Source organism: Mauremys reevesii, linkage group 11, assembly GCF_016161935.1.
Source record: "Mauremys reevesii isolate NIE-2019 linkage group 11, ASM1616193v1, whole genome shotgun sequence".
NCBI classification, from domain to species: domain Eukaryota; kingdom Metazoa; phylum Chordata; order Testudines; family Geoemydidae; genus Mauremys; species Mauremys reevesii.
This window is the reverse complement of record NC_052633.1, coordinates 35,291,397-35,311,567: the sequence shown is the minus strand read 5'-3', so window position 1 is coordinate 35,311,567 and position 20,171 is coordinate 35,291,397. Positions and strand designations below refer to the sequence as shown.

The window sequence follows — 20,171 nt, the reverse complement described above, 5'->3', positions numbered from 1 at the left end:
CCTCTCTTAGAATATCTTCAGTGATCTTTGACCAAAGCTCCAAATTCCTGTTCTTGGAACAAGAGACTAAATGCACTTCCAGACCGAGAAACCATCAAACCGCTTGATAAAGTTTCTTCCCCTATCACTTTTGCACGTGTGGTATACTCCTCCCCTACTTTTTAAATTCTGCTTCCTTGTTTATTTCCCTCCTTTCCTTATAGTGCCTTCCCTGGTCCAGGATTGTACGAATGATAATGCTTCTGGCAACAACGCTTGACCAGCATAGTGACTCATGCTTCTGGTTGCTTTTCTTTAGCATTTTTGTAGAGTAATACTAAGGGGGAACAGAAGGGCACACACGTTCCCTTCTAACTGCTTGGAGAATCAAGGCTACAAATGGATAGGTTCATCTTTCCTCTCTCCCCCTCTATTCAAAGTGCCTTTAGCAGGGCAGAAGCTTGCCCTCTGCAAGTCCAGTAGAATGAAACTGTCTGGGATCAAGTCACTGCCACCTCCCAGTGGTGTTGAGGTGAAAGCAGTAACATTAAAGGCATAATTTTCATATGGAAGAATTTCTAAGAGGAACATAAAATTCCCTTGTTCCTGTGCTGCGTAAAACACCTCCACTTAGTAATTTGTCATATAACATATCAAATGTCTGTGCCCTTCATCAGTTGTTTAGTGTGGTGCAAAAAGTTTCTATGAATGATGTCAAGAGTGCTTGAAAATAGACTAGAAATTATCTGAAATATTCTGTGCAACTTGTTTTCTTTAGTCGCTATCCTATTCCTATCCCACAAGAATACTTGCTAACCCAAAGTGACTTTGAGTACATTGTACCTACATGTAGTTGAAGGAAAAGGGAAAAAGTAGATTTATTTAAGCCTGGATTCTGCCATGTGGACTATAACATGATACAGGTATTTTCTTTTCACAGTTTAAAGGATTTGATCCGAACGAACTGTGTGTAGCTACATTACTCTTTGAGGGTGACAGAGAGAAGGTTCTTCAGCATGAAAAGCAAGTTTATGATATCGCTGCCAAATTTGGGTATGATTTTCAAGGAATTTTATTTCTGATATGGAGTGTCTGTTACATTTCCCAGTTAAAATTAGGCTACTGCATTTTTAAGACAAAAACAAAATGGAAATTTCTGTCTCGTGTCCTTAAACCATTTTATAAAATTAAAATGAAAATCTGTAGAATTAGATATATAATGTTCCTTTTTATAAATATAACTTTACAGTTAATATCAATATAATTTTCTATTTATCATTTTAATGTGAGAAACTGCAGTTTAGATATACAGTTTATTACAGTATCTGACTAAATAACAAAATTTCAGATTCTATAAAGCTTTCTTTCATGCTAATCATAGTGTTCAGACTTGTAGACCTGGAAGCTGACTGCTATTTTGTGACACTAGACTAATGTCCTTCCTAAAGCACAGAGGAGGGAGACAAAATTGTAAGGTTAATATTTGGCAATATTGACTAGAGCATATAAAAAAAGGAAGCTTGTTTTAAGGGGAAATTGTGTTTAATCAAAGGAATTTGATGAATTAGCTGCATCCCACCCCTTGTCACTGATTGTGTTGTGCTGTTACAAAGGGACAGAAAACATTTCACTTCAGTAACAGGCTGAGTAATGATAGGGTGGTTTCTGTCCATCTGGCTTGATTGATTACAAGACTGATTGATGAAAATCATGGTGAAAATCTCATTTGTCAGAACTACGTTTTTATTTCCTTTTTAAATAAACTCTTTGCTATTATTTACTCTGCTTACTAATAGTTTTAATTCTACTTCTTAGTTGCACTTTTTACATATTTTGAATAAAGCTGTCAGTACTGTACTTTATAAATTCATATTAAGTTTTTCTGTGCTTCTAGACCATCTTTTTGAACTCGCACTATAAACCACATTTTCCCTAGGTGGTTCAGAAAAGCATGTTTAACATAAACAATTTGGTATCCTGGTCACTCTTGAATATTTAAAATTCCTTTGATTTTTTTTCATTAGCTTTTTTCTGTTACATATAAAAATACATGAGAACATAAGGTTGCAAAGACAAGCACTCAGAAGTTAGCAAATGCCAGAATTAAAGCTGCTAGTGCAACCATAAATCATCCCCCTGTGTGTCTATATTATAACTGTTTGTTTACACGATCACATACTACTTTTTCCACAGGACCCCTGTTTCAGTCAGTGCACTGAAAACAGGATCTTATAAATAGAAAGTGTTACGCAACCTTATCTATAGGTGGAGCTACCAGTTCTGCATATTATAGTAATGAAAGTGAGGCTTTCATTTTGATCAGTTTAAGCTTCTAGCTCCATTTTTATTTGTAAATTACTTTCATTTTTGTCCCTCTTCACTGGGGGGTTTCTTTTCTAGACTTCAGTCCTGAGGAGTCATGCCACTGTGTCTTTAAAACAATTATGATACCGTTTGTTGCAGCCATAAGATTCAAGACAAGGAAAAATAGGACACCTCTTCAGCACTGTTCCTATGTTGGTGGGTTTGTGTTGCTGCTGAGCAACAGAAGTCTCCCCAACTCTTGCCTTCTCTCTGGCCCCAATGTCTTTGCTCACTCATACCCTCACTCACCTTTGCGACTTAATAGTCTACTATTATAGCCATTCCAGTTTTGCTCACCTGGTGAGTACAAGAGTATGTAAATCCAACCTATATCTTAGTTATGAATTCAAAAGGTAATAATTGGAGATATACCAATCTCCTAGAACTGGAAGGGACCTTGAAAGGTCATCAAGTCCAGCCCCCTGCCTTCACTAGCAGGACCAATTTTTGCCCCAGATCCCTAAGTGGCCTCCGCAAGGATTGAACTCACAAGCCTGGGTTTAGCAGGCCAATGCTCAAACCACTGAGCTATCCCTCCCCCCCAAGGAGCCACTATTAAGATATCTGTGCAATGGTGTAATTTCATATATTTGAACACATCTGTATTATGTGGAAGACATCTCAGCGTACTACTTATTATCTCAGAACTTTGTGGAAGAGCTAAGATGGAGTTCTCATAATTTTGGATCATGTCACATCACATGTGCTGAAATGTGTTTAAATAATACTCAAAAGTTTACTTTCATTTTTAAAATGGAAATAGAACTATGGAGAGAGAGTCAATTAGTTCAGAATTAGGAAATATTTAATCATTTAAAAAAAAAAACCATTAAGTCCAGTGATTAATCAGTCCACATCTTTTCAGTTATTTTTCCATAGTAGTAATTTGCTGGTAGAGATTATTTGTAGAAAGACTAAAAAATGAACAAAGTAGGGCTGTCGATTAACTCATGCGATTCATTTTTTTTAATCGCAATCATTTTTTGAGTTAATCATGATTAATAGCACTGTTAAACAATGGAATAGTAATTGAAATTTATTAAATATTTTGGATGTTTTTCTAATTTTCAAATATATTGATTTCTATTACCACACAGAATACAAAGTGTACAGTGCTCACTTCATATTATTTTTTATTACAAATATTTGCACTGTAAAAATGTCAAAATGGTATTTTTCAATTCCTCATACAAATACTGCAGTACAATCTCTTTATTCTGAAAGTGGAACTTACAAATGTAGATTTTTTTTTGTTACATAACTGCACTCAAAAACAAAACAATGTAAAACTTTAGAGCCTACAAGTCCACTCAGTCCTACTTCTTGGTCAGCCAATCACTAAGACAAACAAGTTTGTTTACATTTATGGGAAATACTGCTGACTGCTTCTTATTTACAGCGTCACCTGAAAGTGAGAAAAGGCGTTCGCATGACACTTTTTTGTAGCTGGCGTTGCAAAATATTTACGTGCCAGATATGCTAAACATTCATATGCCCCTTCATGCTTCGGCCACCATTCCAGAGGACATACTTCCATGCTGCTGATGCTAGTTAAAGTGTTAATTTAAATTTGTGACTGAACTTCTTGTGGGAGAATTGCATATGTTTCCTGTTCTGTTTTACCTGCATTCTGCCATATATTTCATGTTATAGCAGTCTTGGATGAGGACCCTGCAAGATCACTTTCACAGAAAATTTGACAAAATGCAAAGAAGGTACCATGTGAGATTTCTAAAAATAGCTCTGATGGGTTTGATCACAGAAACCCCCTTGAGACTGCCACCTGATCTGCTGGGACTAACTGAGCCTGTTTTCCCTGCAAGTTTGGGACTTCAGAACCCTGCCAACACAGATCCAAGTCTGAACCACATCCCCCACGAGCTGCAGGCTTAAGCTGTTTTCAGTTAAGTGCTGCTGTCTCCAGCATTCAGATACCCAGCTCCCAATGGGGTCCAAACCCCAAATAAATCCGTTTTACCCTGTATAATACTTATACAGGGTAAACGCATAAATTGTTCACCCTCTATAACACTGATAGAGAGAGAGAGATGCATAGCTGTCTCCCCACCTTCCCCCCTCACCCCCGGGGGCATTAATACATACTCTGGGTTAATAAGTAAAAAGTGATTTTATTAAGTACAAAAAGTAGGAGTTAAGTGGTTCCAAGTTATAACAGACAGAACAAAGTAAATTACCAAGCAAAATAAAACAAAAACACGCAAGTCTAAGCCTAATGCAGTAAAAACTAAATGCAGGTAAATCTCACCCTCAGATGTTCCAGTAATGCTCTTTTACAGACTAGACTTCCTCCTAGTCTGGGTCCACCGATCGCTCACACTCTGTAGTTATTGTCCTTTGTTCCAGTTTCTTTCAGGTATCTCCTTGGGGTGGAGAGGCTATTTTTTGTCAGCTGAAGACCAAAATGGAGGGGCTTCCAGGGGCTTAAATAGACTTTCTCTTTTTTGTGGGTGGAAACCCCTTCTCCCCTCCTATGTAAAATCCCCTCCACATGATGGAGTTTTGCAGACACATGGGCAAGGCACATGTCCATGCATGACTCCGTTTTTTACAGGCTGATGCCCCATTCCCAGGAAAGCTCAGATGTGGACTGGCGTGTCTCAGAGTTTTGTCAGTTTAAGTCTACACTAAGCGTTTAAACCGAATTTAGCAGCGTTAAACCGATTTAACCCTGCACCTGTCCACACAATGAGGCCCTTTATATCGATATAAAGGGCTCTTTAAACCGATTTCTGTACTCCTCCCCGACAAGAGGAGTAGCGCTGAAATCGGTATTGCCATGTCGGATTAGGGTTAGTGTGGCCGCAAATCAATGGTATTGGCCTCCGGGCAGTATCCCACAGTGCACCATTATGACCACTCTGGAAAGCAATCTGAACTCGGATGCACTGGCCAGGTAGACAGGAAAAGCCTTGCGAACTTTTGAATTTCATTTCCTGTTTGCCCAGCGTGGAGCTCTGATCAACACGGGTGGCGATGCAGTCCCAAATCCAAAAAGAGCTCCAGCATGGACCGTATGGGAGATACTGGATCTGATCGCTGTATGGGGAGACGCATCTGTTCTATCAGAGCTCTGTTACAGAAGACGAAATGACAAAGTATTTGAAAAAATCTCCAGGCTATGATAGACAGAGGCCACAGCAGGGACTCAGCACAGTGCTGCGTGAGAAGCGTAACGGAAAGCCAAAGAATCAAATGGACGCTCAGGGAGGGAGGGGGGTACTGAGGACTCCAGCTATCCCACAGTCCCTGCAGTCTCCGAAAAGCATTTGCATCCTTGGCTGAGCTCCAAATGCCTGAAGGGTCAAAAACATTTTCCTGGGTGTTTCAGGGTGTATGTTGTCAATTTACACCCTCCCCCCCAAAAGAAAAGGGGGAAAAATAGTTTCTCGCCTTTTTTCAATGTCACCCTATGTCTACTGCATGCTGCTGGTAGATGGGGTGCTGCAGCGCTGAACACCAGCATCCCCTTCCCGGTAGCAGACGGTACAATATGACTACTATCCATCGTCATCATCAGCCCGTGAGTGCTCCTGGCTGGCCTTGGTGAGGTCGGCCGGGGGCGCCTGGGTAAAAATAGGAATGACTCCTGGTCATTCCCGGCAGATGGTACAAAAGGATTGGTAACCGTCCTCATAGCAACTGGGGGCTGAGCTCCATCAGCCCCCCCCTTTCATGTCTAAAGAAAAGATTCTGTACTGCCTGGGACTATCATAGCAGCTGGAGGCTGCCTCCCCCTCATTTTATCTCACTAAAAGTCAGTGTTTCTTATTCCTGCATTCTTTATTACTTAATCACACAAATGGGGGGACACTGCCACGGTAGCCCAGGAGGGTTGGGGGAGGAGGGAAGCAATGGGTGGTGGTGTTGCAGGGGCACCCCCTAGAATGGCATGCATCTCATCATTTCTGCGGGATCTCTGGGGCTCTGACATGGAGCGGCTGTGCTCTCTGGTTCTCTAGTACACTTGCCCCATATTCTAGGCAGGACTGACTCTATTTTTAGACAAAACATAAAGAAGGGAATGACCCAGGGAGTCATTCCCATTTTTGTTCATGTGACCCTGACCGACCTCAGCGAGGCCAGCCAGGAGCACCCATGACAGCAGCAGATGATAAAAAGGATTGATAATGGTCATTGCCAATTTCCAAATGCAAACGGTGCAAAATGACTGATAACCATCATCTCATCGCCAGTTTACAATGGCAGATGGTGCAATAGGGATGGTAATCGTCTCTGCTACCTTGCAAAGGCAAATGAATGCTGCTGTGTAGCACTGCAGTACCGCCTCTGTCTGCAGCATCCAGTACACATACAGTGACAGTGACAAAAGGCAAAACAGGCTCCATGGTTGCCATGCTATGGCGTCTGCCAGGGCAATCCAGGTGAAAAAGGGCGCGAAATGATTGTCTGCCGCTGCTTTCACGGAGGAAGGATTGAGTGACGACATTTACTCAGAATCACCCGCGACACTGTTTTTGCCCCATCATGCATTGGGATCTCAAACCAGAATTCCAATGGATGGAGGAGACTGCAGGAACTATGGGATAGCTACCCACAGTTCAATGCTCCGGAAATCGACGCTAGCGTCGGTACATGGACGCACACCGCTGAACTAATGTGCTTAGTGTGGCCGCGTGCACTCGACTTTATATAATCTGTTTTAAAAAAATGATTTATGTAAAATCGGAATAATGCCATAGTGTAGATATACCCTGAGTGTTTCTTGATTGGGCACTTACTGAAAATAGTCTTTTCTCAAGAAGCTGACCAGATGCTTCACTGAGGCTACTTAAAATCGAACAAGTACATAGCCAATATTCATAACTTCGAATACAAAAATGATACATGCATGCAAATAGGATGAATATACTCAGTAGAGCATAACCTTTGCATGGCATATCTAGCATAAAACATATTCCAGTTATGTCATATTTACACTCATAAGCATTTTTCTATGAAGCATTATGGGGTGTAACGTCACAATAGCTACAGCACTCAACACAAGATTTAAGAAGCTGAAGCGTCATGCAAAATCTGATGCAAAATCCGATGCAGAAACTACAGAACCCAAACCACTGAAAAGGAAATGAACCTTCTGCTGGTGGCATGTGACTTGGATGATGAAAATGAGCATGCGTCGGTCCATTCTGCTTTGGATCATTATCGTGCAGAACCCGTCCTCAGCATGAATACATACTCTTTGGAATGGGGGTTGAAGCATGCAGGGACATATGAATCTTTAGTGCATCTAGCATGTAAATACCTTGCGACACTGGCTACAACAGTACCATGCAAATGCCTGTTCTCACTTTCAGGTGACATTGTAAACAAGAAGCGGGCAGCATTGTCTCCTGCAAATTGTAACCAAACTTGTTTGTCTGAGCAATTTGGCTGAAGTAGGACTGAGTAGACTTGTAAGCTCTAAAGTTTTACATTGTTTTATTTTTGAATGCAGTTTTTTTGTACACAATTCTACATTTGTAAGTTTAACTTTCATGATAAAAAGATTGCACTACAGTATTTGTACACCTCTATCCCGATATAACGCAACCCGATATAACACAGTAAAGCAATGCTCCAGGTGGGCGGGGCTGCACACTCCAGCGAATTATAGCAAGTTCGATATAACGTAGTTTCACCTATTTGGCTCCCGAGGACAGCGTTATATCAGGGTAGAGGTGTATTAGGTGAACTGAAAAATACTATTTTTGCTTTTAACAGTGCAAATATTTGTAATAAATATAAAGTGAGCACTATAAACTTTGTATTCTGTTATAATTTAAATTAATATATTTGAAAATGTAGAAAATATCCAAAAATATTTAAATACTGATATTCTATTATTTAACAGTGTGATTAATCGATTAATTTTTTAATCACTTGACAGCTCTAGAACAAACACGATCTGTTTCAAGAATCTTATAATAATTTAACACCAAATACACTGTGTTTATCCAAAACACACACAGATATGGTCTTTTCCTGAGAGGAAATCTTCAGTCTAAAACTAGAACCTGAAAAACCTCAAACATTTCCAGGTTTTATTCTGAATCTCAAGTTTGACATGTCAAAAGGTTCCCATAAACCTGTTGCCGAATCTTTGTTTTCTTGGTACCAGAGAGAAGTTTTCCTGAAACTAGCAAGTTTAATCAGTATTGTTTTGTTACGCTAGCAACCTTAAGCTGTTTAGCTACAAAAGCACCAAGATTCAGCAGTTTTGTAATGGTCAAACCCAGTCATTTTTAGCCGATCAGAATTTGAGCTTTTTTGGCTCACACAAAACTGAAACTAGGGAGTTTATGCAACAATTTGAACTAAATCTGCTAGAAAGATTGATCATGAAATACTGATTGATCTAGCAGAGCTGAGTGAATTATTATGTAAAAAATCCTAGAACTATGGCAACTTAAAATTTCAATATTAGCAGAGAAGAGATCAGTTAAATCTTGTCAGTTTTTTGTCTAGGGGAGAAAAACCCAGGAATTAAGTCCGATTCACATCTAAGGAAGCAAAAGTATGTAGCATCATGAGAAACAGTTTTGACTAGATTGAGGACATTTGTTTATCAGTTTATTTGTATTTGAATTCTGCTACTGCAAGGAGGCTCAACTGGGATTGCAGTGATGGTAATGAGACAGGTTTTGCTTTAAATACTTTTTTATTCAAGCACCTGATGCTTGAAAACGTTCACCTTTTTACATTAAGGGTTTAAAATATAAATCTCATTTTCACTTAATAGTCTGTTCAGCAATGTGCCAATCAAGTCATTAATCTCTTAAAGAAATATTGACGTTAACATTTGTTTTGATCATATTTGATCTCTTAGAGACTCACTTTCCTAACTTTTTACTAAATCTCCAAGTGAACAATGACAAATAGGCAGAGATCTTTATTTTAACTGATGCTGTTTAGAGAGTTTGCTTTTCACATTACTTTACACTGGTGAGCTTTTTACTGCATGGCTGCAGAAAGTATATACTGAAGTATAAATCTTGCTTATGGAAAATAACTTAAAATTAACAGAAAAGCAAAGTTCACCTTTCCAAAACCCTTACCTTATATTCCTGTTTGTATGGAATGCCTTTTGTGTATTGAGAAAAGAGCAAGGTGAGTGTTCAGGAAGACATCCCATTGACTAGGGGAGAGGCAAAACCAAATTTAGTAGTTTAATCTAATCAAACATATGGAGAGTAGGCTAAAGTTTTACTAGCTGTTCTGAGATTTTCTGGCTGCATTCCTGTAGTTTTGAGGAAAATGTTCTCTGAACTCTTATTTTCAATGTGAATGATTTTTTTGTCTAGGACAGTGGTCCCCAACCTTTTTGTGGCCAGTAGCACATTCATGTTTTCAGAAGTGTGTGGTGGGCGCCAACAATTTTTCAAGCCTTATTTTGTATTTGTACATTAAATAATATGAAAAACATCACATTTAATATAACATAATATATGAATCCAGAGAGAAGCTGTGAGGACAGAGAAAACCGGCGCCCGCAGCCTGCAGCCCCGGAGTTCTCTGTCCCCGTCGGGTGCAGGGCTGCGGCTTCTCTCCCCTGCTGGGCACTAGGCGGGCGCACATAAATGCCCCGGTGGGCGCCATGGCGCCCGCGGGCACCATGTTGGGGACCACTGGTCTAGGAACTGTGGAATCTACTAAGAAAAGTTGAACTTCACTTAATTTTTACCTCTTTTTATGGCAATCCTCTTAACTTTGGAACTATGGTTAACCTTTTATATTCTCTTGACACGTGGATTCTATCGAACAATTAAAAACAAAACAAAAAAACTTCTTATCTATAAAGTCCATGGAATCATGAAGATTTAAGCTGTTTAGTCTCCATCTGTGTTATGACTTGTTTCGTTCTCGGTTTTCTTGTTCAGTTCTTAAAGCTGGTGATTGTGGCACTGATGCAGAAAAGAAGTTGGGGTTAATAAACCTCTGGTGAGAAAATATTGAAAAGGAATCAGTTACATCTTACACTTAGGCCTATATTTTCAAAAGTAACTAGTGGGGCAGGAACAGTGCTTTTTTTGTTCTGTTTGTGCAGAGCTAACACGAGGTCCTAGGCACTATGGTAATACAAATAATATGGGATGCTTCCATTTTTGTGTGCTCATCTTGAGACACCATAAAGGAGCTTGATTTTCAGAAGGCAGATGCTCAGTTTTTACTAAACATTAGGTACATTTAAGTTGATGATAAAAGGAGAAGGCAGCCATTTTTCAAGAAGGCAGTCCTTACTGGAATTCTTTGTAGAAGATTGTTGTTTATAATTCCCTGTTGGAGAAGAAATTTTTAGTTATGAAGAATGGCAAAACCATTAATCCTAAATGTTTATTTTCCAAATCTATCCATTGCACCAGATCTGTTCAAGAGGGAGACCAGGAAGGAAGGGGAGGACAGGAGCAAACTGAGGAAACTTGAGGAGTTTGGATGTAGGTTAGTGAGGGGGAAACTGTGTGTGTAAGCAGCGGGGAAACAGGCGCTGGTGGAAACAAACTTTTATGCTGCTCTAGACTGAAGTAAACCTGGCAGAGCATATTGGTGAATCTGGCCTTAAAAGTTTTCAAAGCTGATATTACATGTGTTCAGATAATTATAAATATCACATAGTAACATTCTCTTCATTTTTAAACTGTTCATGTATGTAGTTTTAATCTTAAAAAAATCCTTGATATAAAATTATTAAATTGAAGGTAAGTTGTAATGGTGTAATTATTAAAAAACAAACAAAAAAAACCCCCAAGCATTACAAATGAGGACAAGGTAGTCATGTAGAGTGATCTGGATTTCTTAGATAAGTTAGGTTCAGTCAAACAAAATGTATTTTAAAATAACCAAATTTGAAGTCTTACATCTAGGAACAAAGAAGGAAGGCCTTCCTTACGAAATTGGGTAATGCATCCTGGGTGGCAGTGATTCTGAAAAGGATTTAGGGGTTGTAATGGACAAGAGCTCCCAGAGCAATGCTATGGTTAAAAGGGCTAATTAAGTAGTTGTAAGTATAATCAGAGGAGTAGGAAGGTGGTTTTTACCTTTGTATATTGCATTGATACATACTAAAATTCTGTGTCCAGTTCTGGTGCCCACATTTTTAAAAGGATGTTGAAATATTGGCATGAGTGCAGAAAAGAACCACAAAAACTATTTGACGGTTGGAGAAAATGCCTTACAGTGAGAAATTTAGAGGTCAGTCTGTTAATCTTGTCAGCTAGAAGATTGAGAGATTACTTGATTACAATGTATAATTAATTTTGTGGGGAGAACATACTAGGTGCCCAAGGGCTCTTCAGTCTAGCAGAGAGAGGCATAACCAGAATTAATGGCTGGAAGCTAAAGCCAGACAAACTGCAATTAGAAATAAGGCACAGATTTTTAATGCTGAGGGTGAATGACAGTTGGAACAAACAACCAAATGCAGTGGTGGATTCTCCATCTCATGATATCTTCAAATCAAGACTAGAAGCCTTTCTGGATTATACACTTCAGTCAAACACAGTTTAGACTAGATGATGTAATGGTTCCTTCTGCTCTTAAAATCTATGAAAATACAGGAGATCCAGAGTTTAAGCTTAATTTAAAAGACAAACATGTTAAGGTGTGGAAATGCACAATGAAGGCATCCAGCAACTTTAGTGCTGCCTTGTAGTGACATGAAGAAAGGAAAAAATGAAAAAACCTATTTTTAAAATCTGCTTAATATAGTCTATTGTACACACTAATCATAATTGTTTTATTACATGGTATTGTTATGAGACAGAGTTCTGGTGTCCTAACTGTGAACTTCCCTATGTTTGCATTTCTTTTATTTAATCTTAAAATCCCAGGAATTCGGAGTTAATACCTGACTTTGGGATAATTACACAATCTCTGTAATACATGTTACTCTGAATTAATCATCGGGTCTTTCAACATTAGTTCCAGGTTGAAACCTCCCTTATTTGGAAGTCATGACAATTGCATGAGTAGTACTAATAACTTGTATTATAGTGGTCGCCAGAGGCCCCAATGATGGTTTGGGCCCCATCGTTCTAGACCCTGTACAAACACATAGTAAGGATACATACCTTTTGATAGTCTTAGGTTTACGTATATAATTTTAATATTAAACTTTTTAGACTATCACCTTGATTACCCAAATTCTGTATCCAACTTAAAATAAGACTAAATTATTGGAAATTTCAGGTTTTACAAATAAAATAGATTTAAGTGTGTGGTGGACACACATTTTTAACACTCGCAAGTTTACTTTTGTCTAAAGGATTCAGTCACGTTAAAAAAAAATCACATTTCCAATGAAATGTTTTTACCTATGATTTTTACAAGTAGTGTGTCTGGCTAGCATCACTGAGAAATATTCCCCCTCTCCCCCGCCCCCCCCCCCGGTCCCCTGCCTGTTAGTTTTCTACCTAACAACCCCATGTATAGCGAGTTTCACTGTTAACCAGTCTGTATGATCAGTTCTCCTTTTTCGTATGGGCGTTTCAACAACCAGGGAGATAAAACAATGTTTTAAAAAAAATAGGATTTCTGCTAGTGACCTGAAACAAATTTTAACTCAGGTTTTAAATTGGAAACATTTCAAGTTGAAGTGGTCTCTGATCTATTTGCATATAAATTTCTTGACTCAAAGTATTTTATTATTTTTATTGGAAAACTGTGAAAAACAGTTCACTTGAGATCCATGTTAATAATTAACTCTCATCAATTGCAGTGGTCTGGCAGCTGGAGAAGATAATGGACAGAGAGGTTACATGCTGACATTTGTCATCGCTTACCTTCGGGTAGGTCACTCTTATTCTCTGCTGTGACTATTTCTGTACCCAACAAATCATATAGAACGCATAAAGATTTTTTTTTCAAATTCTTTATGCAAACTTTCTTTAGACTTGAAAAGATTAATCAAAACACTCTCTAGGGGCTATGCCTTTTTTACATGTACATAAATTTAGAGAGAAGTTGAGTGAGGTAATATCTTTTATTGGACAAGCTTCTGCTGATGAGAGACAAGCTTTAGAGCATACACAGCTCTTTTTCAGCTTCTGGGAAACTAATTCAGTGTGTCACTACTAAATAAGATAAAAATCCGTGATTTTTTTAATGTCTGGCAAAGTTTGGCTAGACACATGCCTATCACAACGTGTAGTGGACCTCATCCAGTGCATTAAATGCCCCAATAGCAACTATTGTGGGGTGAAACCAGACAATCACTGCGCTCTCAAATGAATTCACCCAGAAACATGATAAAAGACAAAAACATCAGATCACCTGTGGGTGAACACTTTTTCACAAAGTAATCACTCCATATCTGAACACTCTGTCTCCTTCCTCAAAGGAAACCTAAGCTGTGAGCTTAAATTCATTACACTTTGGTAGACATTTAAAAATCATGGAGTGAATAGAGAGACTGGATTTATGGCTTATTACAACAATCTGTAACCCACTAACAATGCCCCCCAAGTTGGTTCCCCATCCCCCCTTCCTTTCCTCCCTATGACTGTAGGTGTGTTCATGGGAAACTTCACCCTAAATGGTCCCTTGAAATGTGCTAACTACCTGAAATGTGTTCCGCCTTGTATTTAACAGTGACTAGGGTCCTACCAAATTCACAGTCCATTTTGGTCAATTTAACAGTTATAGGATTTTTAAAGTTGTAAATTTCATTATTTCAGCTATTTAAATCTGAAATGTCACAATGTTGTAATTGTAGGGGTCCTGACCCAAAAAAAGGTGTGGAGGGGGTTGCGGTACTGCTGCAGTTGTTCACTAACTGCTACCGTTACTTCTCATAGACTTTAAGGTCAGAAGGGACCATTATGATCATCTAGTCTGACCTCCTGCACAAAGCAGGCCACAGAATCTCACCAACCCACTTCTATAACAAACCCCTAACCTATGTCTGAGTTATTGAAGTCTTCAAATTGTGGTTTGAAGACCTCAAGCTGCAGAGAATCCTCCAGTAAGTGACCCATGCCCCATGCTGCAGAGGAAGGCGAAAAACCTCCAGGGCCTCTGCCAATCTGCCCCGGAGGAAAATTCCTTCCCGACCCCAAATATGGCGATCAGTTAAACCCTGAGCATGTGGGCAAGACTCACCCTCCAGCACCCAGGAAAGAATTCTCTGCAGTAACTCAGATCCCATCCTTCAGAGCTTGGCACCTGCTGGCTGGGAGCCCAGCTCTGAAGGCAGAGCCACTGCCAGCAGCAGCAGAAGTAAGGATGACATGGTATGGTATTGCCATGCTTACTGCTGCGCTGCTGCCTGCAGAGCTAGACCCTCAGTCAGCAGCCACCACTCTCCGGCCACTCAGCCCTGAAGGCATCAGCACAAGAGTAAGGGTGGCAATACTGCAAAAAAACCCCTCGCAACTCTTTTGGGTCAGGACCCCCAATTTGAGAAACCCTGGTTTCCCCTGTGAAATCTGTATAGTATAGGTAAAAGCACACAAGACCATATTTCACGCAGGGAGACCAGATTTAATGGTCCATGATGTGTTGTTTTCATGGCCATGAATTTGGTAGGGCCCTTGCAATGATGCTTTGAGTTAGTTTCCAAGACTTGAAGAGTCATGTGTAAGCTTGAAAGCTTGTCTCTCAAAATAAGATACCTCACCCACCTTCTCTCTCTTTCTAATATTCTGGGACCAGCACAGCTACAACAATACTGCATGTACATAAAATTGGCATTTATTTGTGGTTTTCACTTTTAAAAACACTGTACAAACATTAATTTGCACCCCCTTTTATGACAAGTTTTTTTTCCAGACAGATAAATAAATTGATTTGTAAATCTCAATGGACTGATCTTTAGAGGTGCTAAGCATCCAGGTGTCCCACTGACCTTTTTGGGAGATGCTGTTTACCACTGAAAATCAGGCCATAAGTGACTTTCCCCAGGTCACAAACTGAGTAAGTGACCAGAACCAGGATTAGCCCCCAGGAGTTCCTAGCTCCCATCTACAAACGCAATACTCAATGCGGTTTTTAATTGTAAGACTTACGCGTATTTAAAAGGCAATTATTTGGCAAGGAAGGAAGAAAGACTTTGTGGTTAAGTCTTAGTCTCGATTCCCAATCCAATGTTCAGTTTCAAGCTTCTGACTTGCTGTATGACTTTGGGCAAGTCATTTAATTTCTCTGTGCTTCAGTTCTCCATCTATAAAATGGGGATAAATTACATCCCTTCTAGTACCCTTTGTCTTGTCTATTTAAATGGTGAGCTCTTAAGGACAGGGACTGTTTGTACAGTGCCTAGCACAATGGGGCCCTAATCTTGGTTTGAGCCTCAGGGTGCTACCGTAATACTAACCAGTCAGCAATAATTATTTGATGTATATGCACACTAGTAGTTTGGCAGACCTTTCCACCATGGATGACTCATTGAGAAATGCAAAGAAAAAAATGAACATCTGCATCCTGGAGGATCTATCCCATTACCTCCACTACAAACTACTTGACTTCAAGATCCCATGTTATAGCCAGCATTCTTGCAGCTGGAATGACAGGATGGACTTTCTCCATGGCTTATTGCTGCCACTCCTTGTTTCTCCAAAGGAGTCACTTAAGCAGTGCATGGCGCTCTTCCCAGTAGTTGAGTTCCTGTCTTCAGTAGAGTTCTGGGCTGTTGAACAAGACTGGAATCAGTGTATTCATGTGAAGACAGTGCAGGGAACTTCTCTGTAAGCCACAAGAGAACTCCTTAGACAAGATGTACTCCATCTTTAAAGATTAGGATACTTTATAATCCTCTAGTGTTTTCTATTCACACTGTCAGTAATTCAATATGATGAGCCAATATCCGGCCTTGGATACACATGTATAGCTGTTATGGTTACTTAGAGCTGTGCATATGTATGGAGGTATACAGCTGGGCAAAATACTAAATATTGTTGTTGTTCAAATACTCAGCCATGGTTCTAGTAGAAATGCCTAAAATATAAGGATTCAGAGATTTAAAAAACTAAGTTTCAAATATGTGTGTCTCAAGTTTTCCATTCGGAATTATGAGCAGTCTCTGAGCCTTCCTCACAAAATGGCTAGTAAATCGCACAAGCATTTTGGTAATAGTTTTCCTCTACATCGGGGTAGGCAACCTATGGCACGTGTGCCGATTTTCAGTGGCACTCACGCTGCCTGGGTCCTGGCCATCAGGGCTCTGCATTTTAATTTTAATTTTAAATGAAGCTTCTTAAACATTTTAAAAACCTTATTTACTTTACATACAACAATAGTTTAGTTATACATTATAGACTTTTATAGAAAGAGACCTTCTAAAAACATTACTGGCTCGCGAAACCTTACATTAGAGTGAATAAATGAAGACTCGGCACACCACTTCTGAAAGGTTGCTGACCCCTGCTCTACATTATGATGCCATGGTTTCAAAATTGCAAACATACTTGTGCTGTGTAACACTGTTTCCCATTTGTGATATTGTATCCCATAATCTTTATGGTAGATTGAAGCTTCTGCAAGCAGGAGCACTTTTATAATGTTATAGGTGTGCATAATATAAAATGTGCAATCTTTATGTCAAACAGTTAATGTATACTTGCATCAACATGAATTTAGTCCACTTTTACTTTATCAGCATTTTAGTTCATTCTTTCATTTGTCCTTTCTTCTGTTTATAATGTGGTGAATAATGGCACTTAATCAGCCCCCTTCTCACATTTGTTGTCTAGTCAATAACAACTCTTAACCCCTGTAGGACAGCTGTTGTGAATATCTTTGTGTTGGTATGTGTTCTGGAGCTTTTAGAATAGTCACAGTTGGGCTGCCTCTGTCTTCCCCACTTCTTTATCTAGTTCTTGCTTCTAGTCTGTCTTCCTTTTTCAAAGACCTAATTAGAGAATATTTCTCTTGGCTTTCTATATATTTCTCCAGTAATACTTTCAATCCTGATCCCACTTTTCAAATTTAATTTTTGAAGTTAATCATTTCTTTTTACTAACTGACAGGTTGCGAGTTGTCTTATTTGTTTGGTGAGTTGTTTTTGTTTTTGTTTTTTGCCTTTTTGGACTTCAATAAACCACATGTTAAACCATGACCCCTAAGTCTTCCTGACTATCTCTTAGGCATTGCTGTCCCTTTTTCTCATCTCCCATAGTATTTTCTCATTTTTATGGCAATTTCCCTTCTAGGCCCTTCTCTCATGGAGTTGGCTTGCTTGATTTCCCTCTAAACTTCTATTGATTTGGGTCTAACAAGGAATACTGTTTCCTTGCCAATTGCTGTCCAACTCTTAGTCTGATTCTATGGTAACATCACTTAGCTTTATCACTACACTATCTATCACTTCGTTGCTAACTTTCTTGTCTTGGGCAAAAAGGGAAGGTGATATCTAATAAAATGTTTCTTCCATTGAATCTTGATTCAGATTTATTTTTGTATGCCATGAGTGCTCTGTATTGGTTATGTTTTTGTACTCTAGTCACATTTTTTCTTTACATCCTGTGGTCTCTTAAAGTCTCAGATGCAGGCTGTTCAAAATTGTATAGTACATCTGATTTGAAGAACCAGTGAAATTATTTTCAGATATCCTAATGACTTTCAACACACTTAAAGATTCAAATTCTTTAAAAAATACTCAAGTATTTTACTTGTTTCTCAGTTATTTTGCCATTAGGTTTATTACTGTGAAAAGTTTCTTGTTTGTTTGCAATGGTGTTTTATCTCAGAATTCATTATTTTACTCTCCAAAGAGTACATAAAAGCCTATCCTTTTACTTAACTTATAATTTTTTTAATATTTCAGGCTTATGGCAAAATTGTCATTTGTAAGCTGCTTTTCTGTATGGTGTCATTTTTAGGAAACTAATACATATTTGTGTGATAGTTTCACTATCAAAGCCAAGAAGTGTACTTTTGTGAATAGTGGCAGTTTTTGTTTTTGTGATTATAAATACTTGTTCACTAAGAGACAGGAGCAGTACCCCTAGGTTGTTTAACATAGATTATTAAACATGCATCAGTGATAACAGTGTTTGGTAGCTACCAGTTAGGGTCAGATTTGTACTATTTGTTTAAAAATGAAAAGGTCTGCATCCCACTACCAGTCCCTTTAGCATTGTTCCTAATATTTTAAAACTTACTTTTGGTCCCAGTATATATATTCTTTGATTTTTGATATATGTAAATCTTATAAATGTAGATTGCCAAATCTGTGTTCTATGTAAAAATTACACAACACAATGATTCTCTGTCTAGCAGCTGCCTAAAGTAAATTGGAATCCTGACGCTAAAGATGTACATTAGGACACTAATTCACTGGTCCTTTCCTTTCTTTTTGTGCTTTAATAGGACCTGGGCCTGGATTACTATGTAATAGGAGAATCATTTGAGACTTCTGTTCCCTGGGATAGGTAAAATACTTGTAGTATTCTTTTGTTCAAAACTTCTGTTAAAACTTGGTTATCATGTAATGGATATCTATTCAGTTTGTTTTTGAGAATTTTTTTCTTTGGTTTTAGACGTTGATAGGAATTTGAAAGTGTGTATACATGAAATGTAAAGAATAAACATTTGTGTACTTCTGAGCCATTGTAAAGCATGAACTATGACTTCTGTGGTCAGAAGTGTAGTCCCTTTTGGTATTGTTGAATTAGAAGTGGCACTGGGCTTGAAAAATTAATGAAACATTAAAAGTAAAATGTAGAATTGACATATTCTATTGCAACCTTCATATGCATAACCATTTCATGTTACCTGGGGTTCTTTCAACCCAAAGCTCTTGGTAACTTTACTCTGTGCGAGGAGGTGTCAGGAAATAAATCAAGGGAGACACGGCCGTCCGACTGATAGATGGCTGGCACAAACAGGACAACACAAGAGTGCTTTCACTTAAAGCTAAACTTTACTTAGTCTCGAGCACTTACACACGTCCGCAACAAGTTAGTAAAACACCCCCAACCCTTGATAATTACCAAAGCTGAGTGTGGCTTTTGAGTGATACAGCGGCAGCCTGTCTGCTGCTGGGGAACAGAAGATACATCCAGAGGGAGAGGCCAGTCCCGAAACGAGTCCCACCTGTCTCAAGCTTTTTCCCCTTATTTATACATTAGTAATTAAAGAAACCTTGTTAAATAAGCAGTTTCAAGCAAGAGGTTCCTTCTGATTATTGATTAACCAGGTGTGGGTTTTTCCAGAACTTGCAGCCTTGAGACCTCAATAGACATTCCTGGGGCATATCCTACTCTTTGAAAACATGTATCAGCAATTTTAACTCAATTCTTATCAGGAAGGACACAGGGTCAAGCTGTGCCCTTTCAGTGGCACCCTAACCCCCCCTCCCCTCCTGCCTTGGTCAAGCTGAGACTTGCTTTTAACAGCTTGCTGACTAGGCTGTCTTTACAATAAGCCATAGTGGTTTCAGGCACTTTACTGGCTTGCCAAAGTCTCCCCGTACACATGCAGAATAAATATTTTACAATATGCGTATGTTGCTTGCTTAGGATTGTAACTTTTTTTTTATTGTGGGTCTGCATGGTGACAATTCTGGACTTTAAACTGTTCTTTGAAAAATCAAATGACTTTTGATGCTCATTCATAAATCAAAATAGATAACAGATGTATCAAAGTAGACTGTAAAATAGAAAACTGGTAGACGTAACCTTTTGCAGACGTTTGGAAAATTTTGTGTTAAGTATTTTCTGCCTCTGATCAACAAGTAAATTTAGGCTTTTGTGAAAGGAAAGTCCTGTTATGGATCTAAAAGCCAATCATTAAAAGATAAAGAATGGACTTAAATGGACTGTTTTTATGCAGAAAAGTTAATTTGAGGTGCCACAGGAATCAGTAGCAGGGCCATT

At 38.8% G+C, this 20,171-nt stretch overlaps 1 protein-coding gene across 1 annotated transcript in view; it reads left to right on the top strand.

The window, feature by feature from the left end:
* Positions 1 to 20,171, top strand: part of AGPS (alkylglycerone phosphate synthase) — a 132,474-nt gene that overhangs the window by 77,181 nt on the left and 35,122 nt on the right. Inside the window, exons 14-16 of the mRNA XM_039494569.1 lie at positions 920 to 1,032; positions 13,076 to 13,145; positions 18,664 to 18,725. Coding sequence (XP_039350503.1) covers positions 920 to 1,032; positions 13,076 to 13,145; positions 18,664 to 18,725 — 245 coding nt within the window. The remainder of the gene's footprint in view (positions 1 to 919; positions 1,033 to 13,075; positions 13,146 to 18,663; positions 18,726 to 20,171) is intronic.